Raw genomic sequence first — 16200 nt, 5'->3', positions numbered from 1 at the left:
TGGCTTGATGGATATCATTTTAAAGCTCTCTTTCTCCTCTTTCTGACGACACCTAAATCGTTGCCCTACACATTTTAGTTTTCTCTATTTTCGCGATCGAAATCGCGGCCGCGGCAATTTCGATCGCGAAAATAGCGAAAACTAAAAGACGTAGGGTGGTGGTTTATATATCATTGGAAAGAGGAGAAAGAGAGCTTTAAAATGATATGCATCTTTCCATAGTTTCTGCACTGCTCGGAGTCCCTTTAATGCTTCAGTGTTCCCCAACCCTGTCCTCAAGGCCCACCAACAGTGCATGTTTTGTGGAAATCCACAGAGGTAGTTAATCAGCTCTGCTGAGACACTAATTACCCCACCTGTGCATGTTTGTGGTTTCCTGCAGAACATGTACTGTTGGTGGGCCCTGAGGATAGCGTTGAGGAACACTGCAGACCATTGATTACATTTGAGTTTCATACCATTTTAAGATTGATTGTTTGAAAAATAGAGTCTTAATCGTTCTACTGCGCAGGTGCAAGCCATCCTCTGCCTGCACAGTGCAGCCATGATTCACGTACGGGAGTATCCAGAGGCTTCCCTCTACCGAGGTAACTATCTGTATTTTTCTCCATAATATCACACAAGTTTGCTTGAAAACATATTAGTGCTTTCTGTGGAAAGTTCCTTGTGCCCAGTAAGCCTCTGTGTTGTAGACTGCTGAGCACCTGATATCTGGCAGCGTAGCAAATTGTAGACATACTTTCTGCACCTGGAAGAAGCATAATAATAGATGATGGGATCTAGGCAAGAGCTGATGCTACTGATGCACACACACAAAATGTAGGCAAAATATGAGGACTCATCTAATCCAGTACTGAAGTGCAAGTAATGAACCAAAAATATTATGTTAGTTGGGCCAAAGCAAATCAAAAATGCAAAAAGCACTGTAATGGCGAGGAGCACCGATCTTCTCTTCTTACAGGAGTTCTCGATTTCTTTGGTGTTCAATCTTCGTATGATGCTGATGTAGCACAGAGTGGTGATGATCAAAGGCAAGAAGAAGAAGACGGAAGAAAAGATGGTGAAGTAATAAATGTAAAAGTTCTGCTGGCTCTTCAGTTCCAAGACATCATGACAGGTTGTGATTCCCAGTGTGTCTATTTGTTGAGTTTGATTGGTTACAAGAAGAGGCACAGTGCTGGCCACCGATATTATCCATATAAAGAGACAAACCATCCAGGCACGCTTCTTTGTGCGCCAGGTAAGAGACCGCATGGTGAAAACCACTGCCAGGAACCTGTCCACACTGATGCTGGTCATAAGCAGGACAGAGCAGTACATGTTGCAGTAAAATGCCGCAGTAGCAAAGCGGCACATTCCATCCCCGATGCGCCAGTTATTCCCAGAAAATCGATAAACGATGTGGAAAGGCAGAACGCATACAAAGAGGACATCGGCAGCCGCCAGGTTCAGCATATACACCGCTGCTGGGCTTTTGATTTTTCTCTTGGAAGAAAACATTATAATTGCCATGATGTTGAGCGGCAGAGACACAGCCAGCACTATGGTATACACCGATGGTACAAATTTGGTTAACCATTGACTAGATAGGTAAATTTTAGCATCAATTGTTAAGCTTTCATTTTCGGGGAATAATTGCAGTATCAAATCTGGAAATAAAAGATACAAAATTATACTCAGTAACATAGCTTAGTAGCTCTAGGCCCCAGTGCGAGTTTTACGCTGGGCCCCCCTCAAACAGTTTGTACATAACAATTGTTATGGAACACCAAAACCTGCAAAGGACAACCACAGTGGTTAAAGGACATTTTATTCCACCTCCCCATGGGGAATGTTGCTTTTACAGTTAGTGATAAAGACAAAAGAAATACCGAGAGCCCAATATAGTGTAGTATGCAGAACAAGGAGTTGGAAATGAAAAGTATATAATGTATATACTCACAAACGTGGGTTACCACCTAGGTAACCACTGTATTGGCAGGTGAGGAGATTAGACCTGTCCTCACTCAGGATTAAAAGATGCTCTCTGTAGATAAGGGAAAAATCTGGATCAACCCCTCCACCAGGGGTGAATATTGGTAATGTAAGAGTGACCAGAGGCGCCAGCAGGATAAAAGGTTCTAAAAGGCTTAAAATCCCTCAGGAGGTGGTGGTGGACGCGCCTCCCCGAAGCAGACGAGATACCGTCAGTTTTATGACAACAGGTTTATTAATATACTCCAAAACCAACAGTGCAAAGCGTTTCACAGGTATGTTCCCGCTTCCTCAGGCAATAAACAGATAGGAGTACACAGTATAGTCTCAAGGTCACAAATAGCGCCTCTGGGAGTATATTAATAATCCTGTTGTCATAAAACTGACGGTATCTTGTCTGCTTCGGGGAGGCGAGGCCACCACCACCTCCTGAGGGATTTTAAGCCTTTTAGAACCTTTTATCCTGCTGGCGCCTCTGTTCACTCTTAATTTACAGTTAGTGGTTTACAGGAATTTGGTTTCCTGATTTTCTTATCTCAGTCCTCTGATCTAGGAATGTGGGTCTGGCAAGCCAGAAGAATGTAAGGGGTTTATTTCCCCTCTGTGCAGGAGAAGTTTTATAGCCCAGCATAATTGGAAGTGTATGAACTGGCCTGACAAATCTTCTGCTGATTTTTTTTCCCCAGCAAAATGAAAACGTGAAGGGAATTCCAGAAGCACGCCTTCACTTTCATGCGGGAGGACAACTGGCGCAAGCGAATATGTCACATGCGTATATTATGTTATGCATTAACCAGTTCTCCACAGCTGTATAGTGTATCTACGCCACTGGAAACCTCACTTAACAACCAGGGGCATAGATACACGTACTTGTTTATTTATCTCGCCGGTCCCGATTTCTGCGCCGCTGCCATTCGTTGTCGTATGAGTCCCGCCGTTCAGTGATGGTTGCATGGGAACAGCTGGTTCCCAAACCCCATCACCGTGCCTGTGATGAATGAAAAGCCGACAGCAGCATTACTTTCTCAAAATGAAAGTCAACAGATACAATTAATAGTTCCAGGTACTGTTATATGTACTCGGCAATTAGGTATAGCACCATTTTGTGGCCAAAAAGTGAAAATGCACCCACACATAATCTTTGTATATAGAAATACATATATGTTTATTAATGTTTAACCCATTACACCATGAAAAGTTACCAAAATAAAACACTTGGAGAAAAAAATGTAAAAAATTACACCATTAACTATTAATTTTGCAAACAAAGGCTTGTTATTAGTGATACAGTATTAAAAATCACTAAATGGAAAACATACACTTTTATTTCCAGGGACACAATTAAAAAGTTGTGATAGGATAACCAGGAAAAATGGGCAAATAAAATGTGTGGGTTTTATCCACAGCAGCACATTTTATTTTAAAACTACAATGGCAAAACTGAGAAATAATTACATTTTTTTATTATTCCCTTAAAAATGCATATAAAATAAAATAATTCTTAGCAAAAAGTACCACCCAAAGAAAGCCTTATTTGTGGCCAAAAAATTATATAGATCATTTCAGTGTGATAAGTAACAATAAAGTTATTGGCGAATTAATGGGAGGAGTGTGATGTGAAAATTGCTATGGTTTTTATGTGATTAATACTAAAAATAATAACTATTCCTTGATAGTACTGAAAAAAATCATCTTGTACTTACCGGGTGCATCATTTTTTATTCCAGGATTGTATGCAAAACCATAAAAAACCATATCTGAAATAGAAATGGAAAGTAAACTATTGTAAAAAGAGAGGTAAAAACGGATCTGTATTAAGTACTGTATTCACTTTAATGTAACCCTTAAAATGATCCTGTGATGCCAGAGATGTGGATGCTACCATTTCTACTATATGTTTTATGGTTGTTAATTTTACTTTTTTCTGTTTTGTTCCCCCTCCTCCCCCCCCCCCCCCCCCAAACTGCTAGTGTTGTGTCTGTTTCATGTCAGCTCCCTAAGTAGCACCCTGATGAAGCACGGTAGAATGAAATGCATAAGTGGGAGGAGCTTGCATAGGAGGAAGCATTGAGCCTCGCATCCCAAGGTGATCCCCGCCGTGCGGAAGATTGAGTGAGCTAGTAGATCGCGGGACCCCCATCCAGGGTCGGACAGGGCCGGCGGGAGCCCGGGATTTTCCCCGGTGGGCCTTTCAATTACACTGGCGTCACGTGATGTCAGTGGCCCCCAGGGGCAATGCAGGAGGGGACACAGTGCAGGAAAGAGGAGCAGCAGCAGGCACAGAGCAGCGGGGAGGGGGGCAGTCTCCCCCCTCCCTCACCTAGAGGCCCCCCTTCCACCCTCCCCCCCTCCAGGCTAGAATGTGCAGCGGCAGCGAGCAAGCATGGAACAAATTACTACTTCATGCATCCAGCTCTGCCTGCTGCTGCTCTGGTCTGGTCTTCTTGCTTGTCCAATCACGCTCTCTCTGTGTTTCCTGTGAGAGCGTGATTGGACAAGCGAGAAGACCTGACCATAGCTGCTGCAGGCAGAGCTGGATGCATGAAGTAGTAAGTTGTTCCCCGCTCGCTGCCGCTGCACATTCTAGCCTGGAGGGGGGGGGGGGGGGGGGGGTGGGGGAGTGGGGAAGGGGGGCCCCCAGGTGAGGGAGGGGGGGAGACTGCCCCCTCCCAGCTGCTCTGTGCCCGCTGCTCCCCCTTCCACGCTACAGGGGACAGAGATATACCTGGCTACCTAGTCTGGGGGCACCTATAGACCTGGCTATCTAAACTGGGGACACCTATAGACCTTGCTAACTAAACTGGGAACACCTATAGACCTGGCTAACTAAACTGGGGACACCTATAGACCTGGCTAACTAAACTGGGAAAACCAATAGACCTGGCTAAACTGTGGACACCTATAGACCTGGCTAACTAAACTGGGGGCACTTATAGACCTGACTACCTATACTAGGGACATCTATAGACCTGGCTACTTTTACTGGGGACACCTATACAACTGGCTATGTAAACTGGGGGCACCTATAGATCTGGCTTACTAAACTGGGGACACCTATAGACCTTGCTAACTAAACTGGGGACACCTATAGATCTGGCTACCTAAACTGGGGACACCTATACACCTGGCTATGTAAACTGGGGTCACCTATAGATCTGGCTAACTAAACTGGGGAGACCTATCAACCTGGCTACCTATACTAAGGACACCTATAGACCTGGCTAACTAAACTGAGGATACCTATAGACCTGGCTACCTATACTGAGGACACCTATAGACCTGGCTAACTAAACTGAGGATACCTATAGACCTGGCTATCTAAACTGGGGACACCTACCTGGCTACCTATACTGGGGACACCTATAGAACTGGCTACCTATACTTGGGGAAACCTATAGACCTGGCTACCTATACTGGGGACACCTATAAATTGCTACCTATACTGGTGACACCTATAGCTAACTACCTATACTGGGGACACCTATAACTTGCTACTTATACTGTGGACACCTATAACTTGCTACCTATATTAGGGCCACCATCAGCTAACTACCTATAATGGGGACACCTATAACTTGCTACCTATACTGGGAGCACCAATACCTAACTACCTATACTGGGACACTTATAGCTGGCTACCTATACTGGGGGCAACTATACTCAGGCTGTAGGCCCTTCATATGACACTTGCCTCAGGCCCTGCATACTCTAAGGCCATTCTGCATTGCTGGCAGTATCACCCAGCAAAGCACCCAGCCCTCCCCAGCCAGCACTGGCTACCTAATACTGATATATATTGGCACATGGCTACTTAAGTCTGTTTTCTGGGGAACATGGCTACTTAATTTATGTATACAGGGCCCATTTGGCTACTAAATTATTTTATTTTGACACACCTGGCTATTTATTTTGTTCATTTTAAGGCACCTGGCTACTTAATTATTTTATTATTTTATGGAGGTGTGTGACTACTTAATATTTTTATTTAGCGACATTTGACTACTTGATGAATTATCATGAGGCATTTTATTACTTGATTATTTTATCTTAAGTTTATCTGGTCAGAGCCACTCTCTGTCAATAGCACCGCTACTTATTTTGTGTATTATTTTTTTTTTTTGTTATTTTATGTATTTTTGGGTCTGCCAATGACCCATCATGACCACTCTCATGCTCCAGTGCATGGTGACACCCATTCTTTATTTGCTGTCTCCCTGTTATGGACTGTCCTCAGAAGTGCTCCTAATCTGATGTATTTATATAGTGCTAAATTTCTGGAGTACATGCGTATGTGAGCTCAAAATGTGGGGGCGATCCCGTGCCGTAGGTGGGGGTGCGGATCAGTCTTAGTCTTATCAGCGTGACGACAGCCTGTACACACTCGCAAACTGGTGTCACAACGACCGACCCGTAGTTTAAAAAAATCCAGCGCGTGTAGGTGCCTTAACAGTACAGGTGAACGGTCAGGTTGTGAGAGGGCCTCATACCACTGCTATTGAACTGCCGTGCCTGTGAAATCAGACCAGTGTCTTTGCAATTGAAGTTTGTATGGCTGGCCGAACTATCTGCTAATACCTGACATCTTGCTTTACTAACCCACCTACTATAATCTGCTATTACCACTAAAGTAATCAAGATGGATTAACAACGCTGCTTATATCTATGCTATGAGTGCTCCATACAATTAAAATGCATGGATGAATTAAAGGACAACTGAAGTGAGAGGGATATCTGTTAGAATGTAAGTATACTTGAATTCTAGCCTCAGGTACTGAAGTCTAGTAAAAGACTTGAGATACAGGTTCTCTTTAAGCAGAGTTTCTCGGAGAAGAAATGATGAGGCTTGTTACCAGGAACGTGTACCTCCAGAAGGCCACATAATGGGTCAGTTAGACCTTAGACAACGGGAATGGTAAACATAGCCAATGTTTATAAAACATTGCATTCTTTGTATGTAGGGTATAAAGAATTGGAACATGAAATGATATTAATGATGAGGTGGGTCATATGCCCAAGCCAGCCAATTGTAGGCTTAGGGGTATGGCTCAGATGATGTCAGAATTTAACTCTTTGATGTTCATATAAAATAGGGAGCCCGGATGGAAGAGGGTACTTTTTAATCTACTTTCCAGCTATCCGGCTCTCTCTTTGCTTCCTAGTTAGAATACTAGCTTCCTGTCTGTATGCTGTAAATATATGTGATGTACATAGGAAAGACTATTTATACTCTGAAGAAATCAACCTGTAACACAAGATTAGTACATAGCAAGGAAATGAACAGCGCTACTTAAAAACAGATGAGTGCCTACCTGCAAAAGAGTGCAAGCCCCACTTATGGGATAAAATACACACTGAGCATACCCCTGACCTGTCTACCACTGGAGGATGTTGGTTTCCTGTAACAGCTTGCATGCAACTTGTTAAGTACTCGTCCCTCCCACTGCGAAGAAGTCAATCCTCCATGGGAGGGGACCTAACACTAACCAAATCCTACCTACGCATATGCATAGCCTGGGCGCGCTACCAAGTAAAATTGAAAATTGCGCAAAAAGTGAGATCAGCGCATCACCAGGCCGCCTCCGAATGGCCTCCGATCAGAGATGCGCTGAGCCCCCCCAGAGACTGCAAACGCACCTTGAACCCAAACAGAGGCTCTGCATATACACCAAAAGCAAAGCTGTTAAGTGGGAGCGGCTGACCAAAAATGAATTAAATTAGTACATAGCAAGGAAATGAACAGCGCTACTTAAAAACAGATGAGTGCCTACCTGCAAAAGAGTGCAAGCCCCACTTATGGGATAAAATACACACTGAGCATACACATGACCTGTCTACCACTGGAGGATGTTGGTTTCCTGTAACAGCTTGCATGCAACTTGTTAAGTACTCGTCCCTCCCACTGCGAAGAAGTCAATCCTCCATGGGAGGGGACCTAACACTAACTAAATCCTACCTATGCATATGCATAGCCTGGGCGCGCTACCAAGTAAAATTGACAATTGCGCAAAAAGTGGGATCAGCGCATCACCAGGCCACCTCCGAATGGCCTCCGATCAGAGATGCGCTGAGCCCCCCCAGAGACTGCAAACAGAGCCCCCCCAGAGACTGTAACAGCTTGCATGCAACTTGTTAAGTACTCGTCCCTCCCACTGCGAAGAAGTCAATCCTCCATGGGAGGGGACCTAACACTAACTAAATCCTACCTATGCATATGCATAGCCTGGGCGCGCTACCAAGTAAAATTGACAATTGCGCAAAAAGTGGGATCAGCGCATCACCAGGCCACCTCCGAATGGCCTCCGATCAGAGATGCGCTGAGCCCCCCCAGAGACTGCAAACGCACCTTGAACCCAAACAGAGGCTCTGCATATACACCAAAAGCAAAGCTTCGCAGTGGGAGGGACGAGTACTTAACAAGTTGCATGCAGGGCCGGCCTTAGGTTTCACAGTGCCCTGAGTGAATCCGGATTTTGTTGCCCCCCCCCCCCCCATAAATAGCATAGTTGTCCCCATATAGGTAGAATAGTTGCCCCCAGTGTAGGTAGTATAGTTGCCCCATATAGGTAGCATAGCTGCCCTCAGTGTAGCTAGTACAGTTTCCCCCAGTGTAGGTAGTATGCCCCGAGTGTAGGTAGTATGCCCCCAGTGTAGGTAGTATGCCCCCCCCAGTGTAGGTAGTTTGCCCCAGTATGCCCCCAGTGAAGGTAGTATGCCCCCAGTGTAGGTAGTATGCCCCCAGTGTAGGTAGTTTGCCCCAGTATGCCCCCAGTGTAGGTAGTATGCCCACAGTGTAGTATGCCCCAGTATGCCCCCAGTGTAGGTAGTATTCCTACAGTGTAGGTAGTATGCCCCCAGTGTAGGTAGTTTGCCCCAGTATGCCCCCAGTGTAGGTAGTATGCCCCCAGTGTAGGTAGTATGCCCCCAGTGTAGGTAGTTTGCCCCCAGTGTAGGTAGTATGCCCCCAGTGTAGGTAGTATGCCCCCAGTATGCCTCCAGTGTAGGTAGTATGCCCCCAGTGTAGGTATTTTGCCCCCAGTGTAGATAGTTTGCCCCCAGTGTAGGTAGTATGCCCCCAGTGTAGGTAGTTTTCCCCCAGTGTAGGTAGTTTGCTCCCAGTGTAGGTAGTTTGCCACCAGTGTAGGTAGTTTGCCACCAGTGTAGGTAGTTTGCCCCCAGTGTAGGTAGTATGCCCCCAGTGTAGGTAGTATGCCCCCAGCGTAGGTAGTATGCCCCCAGTGTAGGTAGTATGCCCCCAGTGTAGGTAGTATGCCCCCAGTGTAGGTAGTTTGCTCCCAGTGTAGGTAGTTTGCCACCAGTGTAGGTAGTTGGCCCCCAGTGTAGGTAGTTTGCCCCCAGTATGCCCCCAGTGTAGGTAGTTTGCCACCAGTGTAGACAGTATGCCCCCAGTGTAGGTAGTTTGCCACCAGTTTAGGTAATTTGCTCCCAGTGTAGGTAGTTTGCCACCAGTGTAGGTAGTTTGCGTAGTTTGCCCCAGGCAATCCCCTCCCCCTTTATGTGACAGTGGGCCGGGCAGAGACTGACTCACCTGACATCCAGCTCCAGCGTCGACATCACTCTTCTCTCCCCGCCTCTGCTCCATCTGTAGTTAGAGCAGGCTACAAGAAAATGGCCACCGTTTGTCTGCATTTGTGGACATCGGCGGCCATTTTCTTGTAGTCCTGCTCTAAATATAGACGGAGAGGACACAGGGAGACAGCGGGGCGGCAAGGGGCGACAGGGCGCATGCGCCCTTGAGAGCATGGCGCCCTGAGTGACCGCACAGGTCGCTCATAGCAAAGGCCGGCCCTGGTTGCATGCAAGCTGTTACAGGAAACCAACATCCTCCAGTGGTAGACAGGTCATGTGTATGCTCAGTGTGTATTTTATCCCATAAGTGGGGCTTGCACTCTTTTTCAGGTAGGCACTCATCTGTTTTTAAGTAGCGCTGTTCATTTCCTTGCTATGTACTAATTTAATTCATTTTTGGTCAGCCGCTCCCACTTAACAGCTTTGCTTTTGGAGTATATGCAGAGCCTCTGTTTGGGTTCAAGGTGCGTTTGCAGTCTCTGGGGGGGCTCAGCGCATCTCTGATCGGAGGCCATTCGGAGGCGGCCTGGTGATGCGCTGATCCCACTTTTTGCGCTGTAACACAAGATGCTTAATAAACCCCTTTGTAAGGTGAAGAAGGATGTCTCCACTCTATCTCCTGTATACTGTCGCTGTGAGTTGCAAAAGGTGTGTGGTGCTGTTGCCAATAGCAGCCAACATATAGAAAACTGCAATACTGATTTCTTTTTTTAACCACCTTAGCGGTATGGACGAGCTCAGCTCGTCCATTACCGCCAGAGGGTGCCGCTCAGGCCCTACTGGGCCGATTTTTATGAAATAAAGAGCAGCACACGCAGCCGGCACTTTGCCAGCCGCGTGTGCTGCCCGATCGCCGCCGCTCTGCGGCAATCCGCCGCGAGCAGCGGCGAAAGAGGGTCCCCCCCAGCCGCCTGAGCCCTGCGCAGCCGGGAACAAATAGTTCCGGCCAGCGCTAAGGGCAGGATCGGAGGCGGCTGACGTCCATGACGTCACTCCGCTCGTCGCTATGGCGACAGGAGAAGCCAAACACGGAGGGCTGCTCATTGCGGCCTTCCGTGTTACTTTTGGCCGCCGGAGGCGATCAGAAGAACGCCTCCGGAGCGCCATCTAGTGGGCTTTCATGCAGCCAACTTTCAGTTGGCTGCATGAAATAGTTTTTTTTTTATTTAAAAAAAACCCTCATGCAGCCGCCCTGGCGATCTTAATAGAACGCCAGGGTGGTTAAGCAATACCAGTTGCCTGGCAATCCTGCTGATCCTCTGCCTCTAATACTTTTAGCCAGAGATCCTGAACAAGATTGCAGCAGATCAGGTGTTTCTGACATTATTGTCAGATCTGACAAGATTAGCTGCATGCTTGTTTCTGTTGTGATGTAGACACTACTGCAGCCAAATAGATAAGCAGGGCTGGTATTGTTTAAAAGGAAATAAATCTGGCAGCCTCCATATTCTTTTCACTTCAGTTGTCCATTGAGAAAACTGGCGCCATCCCATTAGAAATATGACAAGCTGCAGCTGTGGTTATGAGCAAGGCTGGATTTATATTTTTTCCACCCTTAGGCCAAGTACGTTGGGGCTCGCCTTCCATATGCAGCAGAGCCCCTCCCATTCCATGTTTAGCGCCCTCCTTCATGCATTTCATCCATATACTGCATCCCCTCTCTCATGTACAGCTCTCTTGGGTATCAGCTTCTGTTTTCATGTGTTGTTTCCCATTTGCAGCCTTCTCTTTCATTTGTAGAAACTCTTTCATGTCCAGGTGCCCCCTGGGGCTGCAGCTGCCCAAGGCCCGGGCCTTTGTGGCCTTTCCAGAAATCCAGAGCTGGTTATGAGTGTCATGGCCATTGTGATGTGTGAGCTATGGTGAATGGGAGGGTAAGTTAAAAGGACCCTAAGCCGTAATTAAATATGGAATTTGGACTTACCTGGGGCTTCCTCCAGCCCCCCATAGCCCACGACTCAGATCCTCCCGCATCCTTTTCTTCCTCCTCCCGTTCCACTGGCTGCTCTGGTAATTGGTGAGTTTGGGTGAAGTCACACATGCGTGCCCCCGCTGTGTGCCCGTCGCATCATCACGCCGGTTGCCATAAGCCTCCTGTGCATGCGCAGTTCAGTCTTTAGGGAACCGCACATGCGCAGGAGGCTTTCAGAGACCACCGTGATGACGCGACAGGTGCACGGCGGGGGCCTACATGTGCGACTTCACCCAAAGTAATTACCGGAGAGCCAGCGGGCCTGGGAGAAGGAAGAAGAGGATGCTGGAGGACCTCGCGGGCTACATGGGGCTGAAGGAAGCCCCAGGTAAGTCCAAATTCTGATTTTAATTAAAGCTCAGGGTCCCTTTAAAAGGCTGGCCCCTACCTGCTGCTTTATTGTTTTACATTGAGTATGTGTGTATATGACGTTAGTTTACTCTTATTGGTTATGTACCACAGATAAATGTTTTTTTCTTCTCTTGTACCGATTGTCGCTCACCTTTTTCTTCTTTTTATGCCGGACTGCCGGTATGACTGTGATAGCAACATTACTCTGTCAGCTATTTTATGGCCAGTACAAGTGTGAACGGTTCTGCAAAGTTTGATATGCGTGTATTATGTTATGCATTAGTACTGAAAATAATGCTGCATGCATAGGACTGAAGAAATCCTCTTGTATTTACCGAGTGTTTCATTTTTTCTTACAGGATTGAGTACAAAACCATAATAAATCGTACCTGAAATAGAAATGGAAAGTAAACTACTGTAAAAGGAGAGGTAGTAAGTACTGTATTCACTTCTATGTAGCCCTTTATGTGAACCTGTGATGCCAGTGATGGGTTCTACCATTTCTACTAGTTGTTTTATGGTTGTTAATGTTACGTTTTGTGTTTTCCAAAATTGTGCTGTCTGTTGCATGACTGACTCACTAAGTAGCATAGGCAAGCAATGAGCATAGCAGCCAGGCATGCAGCAATTTCTTAAAGTGAACTCGAGGTGAGAGGTACATGGAAGCTGCCATTTTTATTTCCTTTTAAAAAATATCAGCAGGGGTGTAAATACAAATCACCCCCCTCCAGCAAAACCTTCATGGGGCCCCACAATGTTCATGCCCTTTCCCTTGCCTACCCCTGGTGACCCTCACAGCCTGCGGGCCCATTTTACAACAGTCACAAGAGTGTAAATCAGGGCCGGATTTACCATAAGGCACTGTAGGCACGTGCCTACAGGCGCCTGATGATGGAAAGGCGGCTCACTCCCTTTCCCGAGCTCCTCCCTCCTTCTTTCCCTATGAAGAGTCCCGAGCGAAGAGTAAATGAGAGGTTACTCACCTGGCTATCAGCATTCCACTGACGAGATCACCCTTTAGTTGGTGGCACCACTGGCTACTTAATGCTGAGGGTACTTCTGGCTACCTGCTACTAAGGGGCACCTATAGCTCCCTATGACAAGCAAGGGAAGTAAGGGAGAGGTGACAGTGGGGCCAGCCAGCACACTTGCAGTACGGTGTGGTTCGGGGTTTGTAGGTTCATGGAGGGCGATATCTAGGGTGCCAGGACATCGGTGCCTATAGGCTCCAGTGATGTAAATCTGGGCCTGGTGTAAATCATAATCTTCACACCCATAACAAGTGGAATCGCAACTACACTGGACCTGAAAGATGGACCCCTTTATCGGAGGGAGTAAAGTAGCAGTTCGGGCCCTCTTACAGCTCTAGCCCCCCTGGAGTTGCAGGAGTTGCTCCCCTTTAGTTACCCCCCTGACTACCAGTTGCCTGGCAGTCCTCCTGATTATGTGTCTCTAATACTGTTAGCCATAGACCCTGAATAAGCATGCAGAAGATCAGGTACTCTAACTCAGCTGACTTGATTAGCTTTATGGATTAGCCATATGCTTGTTCCATTGTTTTGACTCAGATCAGTGGCGTAGCTAAGGAGCTGTGGGCCCACAGGGCAAGTTTTACATTGGGCCCCCCAAGAACTCTATACATAACAATTGATACGGCACACCAAAACCTGAAAAGGCAGCAATAGTGTCATGCTGGGTACACACGTTGTGATTTCCCGCTCGATCCGCTTGATCGATTGGATCGATTTGATTATTTCCAACATGTTCGATCGGGTTTCGATGGATACAGTCATCGATTTTGCATATTAAGTATGCAAAATCGACGGCTGTATCCATCGAAACCCGATCGAACATGTTGGAAATATTCTAATCGATCCAATTGATCCTGCGGATCGAGCGGGAAATCGCAACGTGTGTACCCAGCATCAGAGGTGCAAATAGGGGAAGGGAAACAGTTTGTTAATGATTACCACTATTTAAAGCATCTATAGAAGTGATTATTACCAACCCAGGGCCAATAGAGAGCTAATATTGTGCTTGACAGAGGGCCCCTCTGACCCAAGGGCCCCGATGCGGTCGCTACCTTTGCAACCCCTATTGCTACACCACTGTCCACCAGATACTACTTATGCCAAAAACACAGCCACGTCCATTTTCCCCTGCAGTGCGCTGCACGTGCCACAGGTACCTGTCTGCCTAGCTACCTCACCAATGGATCCAGCACCTGCCTAGCACCCTCATGAAAAAATTACTGGAGCCGCCCCTGAATATGGGTAGTGCTCGGGTCAGAATAAACAGAATGACTAATGTTCTCACAGATTTGATGTTTGATCCAAATCAGACCAAAAATACTAGCCAATATCTTATGTTTCACAATCTGTACATAAGCACATTCAGCATGACAAAGTGACTGGTTAACTTTCATATTTTAAAGAAGAACATATAGATTTCTTTTACCGTCATACTCCGGATTAAGGACATGGTTGTTGTTAATTTCTGTATTGTTGTCTGAAATGAAAATGAAAGAGAAATGTTTAGATAAGAGAATAGCAGTTCATTTTGTAGCTACTTAAAGAAGTTATCAGGCAAATAAATAAATAAAAAAAAGCTTTACTCACCTGGGGCTTTCTCCAACCCCTTGCAGCCGACTGTCCCACGCCGACCGCTCTGCTCTCCGCCACCATCCCAGTCTCCACGCACGGTGCAGAGGCCGACCCCGAGGTCGTCCTTACTGCGCCTGCACGAACCGCCGCTGTCAATCAAGCCAACTTTGTACACGGCTTACTGCACAGGCGCAGTAGTTCTGTGCCTGCACAGTAAGCCGCGTACAATGAGGGCGCAGTAAGTACGACCTTGGGGTCGGCCTCTGCACCGTGCGCGGAGACCGGTACGGCAGCGGAGAGCAGAGCGGTCAGCGTGGGACAGACGGCTGCAAGGGCCTGGAGAAAGCCCCAGGTGAGTAAAGCTTTTTTTTTTATTTGCCTGATGATTCCTTTAATAATTTTGACTTGGCAAGCTTTTCCATAGAATGAGACAGTTCCCTAGTGGCAATCTGGCAGATATACCTGTACAAAACGTCTTATCCAATTTGCTTTTTCTCCTAAGTTATCGCCTAGGTGATACTTTCACATCTTATTCATAAAATGTATTTTAAGCCACCAGCAAGCAAAAAAAACTGCTCAGAATAATTTTGACTGTAGTTTTTTACCTACTTTTTGGTACTTTTTCAATTGCAGAGTGATGAAAAGTTATTTTAAAGGACCTCTCCTGTGAAAAAAGTAAGTTAAAATCTGACAGAACCAACAGGTTTTGGACATCTCCTCTTGAGGGATTTACAGGGTTTTCTTAGTTTTTAAAAGTATTTCCTGAATGTCAGTTTAACTGCTTAAATAGTAAGATGCCAGCCAGCCTCCCTACTCACTTGCACACTATTTTGGCAGTAAGGCGACCGCAAACCATACAATTAAAAGATCCAATTTTTTGCCAATTCGATAATTACGATCGGTTGTCCCGAAAAAATTGAGAGCTTTTCTTTGTTTTCGATCGATAAATCCGATTGGAGTTCCTGCTTTTTTTTTTCGATTTTTAGAGATTGGACCTATTGGAAATTTCAGACCAACTTATCAAGAATTGTATGGTGCGTGATGGATTGTCAATTACTTGATGTACAGTTCCAATCAATTTTTTTCTGAGCTTTCAATTATTTCATGATTGGGGAAAAATTTAACATAGGTGTGTGGTACATTGGTCAGATTTTTTAATTGTTACAATCACTCAGTTAGAAAAATTGATTGCTATTCTTGAATTGAACAGATATTTTAAAAAAATTGTATGGTGTGTGGCCACCTTAGGCTTTGCAATTGCTGTTCAGAGAATGCTTTTGAAAACAAAAAAACACTGAGAGTCCTTTAGGGCTCGTTTCCACCATAGCGAATCCACATGCGGCGCCGACATGCGGATTCGCTTGGTACATTGAAGTGGCCGGAGCTGTTTCCATATGTGCGGCGTGCGGGAGCGATTTGGCGGCGGGCCAAATCTGCACGACGGGACCCACAGAATTCGCCTGCGTCGGGAATCCATGCGAATCGCCGCTAATGTATTTAATAGGAAAAACGCATGCGTTTTTTACATGCGTTTTTACCTGCGATTCGCGTGCGATTTCACACCTTTTTCAATGTTATTTTGCCCTGGCAGAGTCATGGTTAATTTCGCATGGCACCCTGCCATGCGAAATCGCACACGAAATCGTGGGTAAAAACGCATGCGGAAACGCATCCGCATGCGTTTTTACAAGCATCGGGATGCCGGCGAAATCG

General features: G+C 46.2%; 1 protein-coding gene across 1 annotated transcript; it reads right to left on the bottom strand.

The window, feature by feature from the left end:
* Positions 1-615: 615 nt before the first annotated feature.
* Positions 616-15156, bottom strand: LOC137540481 (proteinase-activated receptor 1-like). The gene is made up of 4 exons (XM_068261830.1): positions 15097-15156; positions 14342-14392; positions 3678-3731; positions 616-1649 (listed from the first exon to the last, which is right to left on the bottom strand). The coding sequence occupies exons 3-4, from the start codon at positions 3727-3729 to the stop codon at positions 616-618; spliced, it is 1086 nt and encodes a 361-aa protein (XP_068117931.1). The 5' UTR covers positions 3730-3731; positions 14342-14392; positions 15097-15156.
* Positions 15157-16200: the final 1044 nt, after the last annotated feature.

Source organism: Hyperolius riggenbachi, chromosome 1 (assembly GCF_040937935.1).
Source record: "Hyperolius riggenbachi isolate aHypRig1 chromosome 1, aHypRig1.pri, whole genome shotgun sequence".
In the NCBI taxonomy this organism is placed as follows: Eukaryota; Metazoa; Chordata; class Amphibia; order Anura; family Hyperoliidae; genus Hyperolius; species Hyperolius riggenbachi.
The sequence above is the reverse complement of the archived record's forward strand: the minus strand, read 5'-3'. Positions and strand labels throughout refer to the sequence as shown.

What these genes read in the sequence shown, in the direction of transcription:
- LOC137540481 (XM_068261830.1), bottom strand. Translation starts at nt 3,729, where the DNA reads ATGGTTTTTTATGGTTTTGCATACAATCCTGGAATAAAAAATGATGCA. An exon ending in AATAAAAAATGATGCACCCG is followed by an intron (nt 1,650 to 3,677) that starts GTAAGTACAAGA and finishes TTTTATTTCCAG; the next exon opens with ATTTGATACTGCAATTATTC.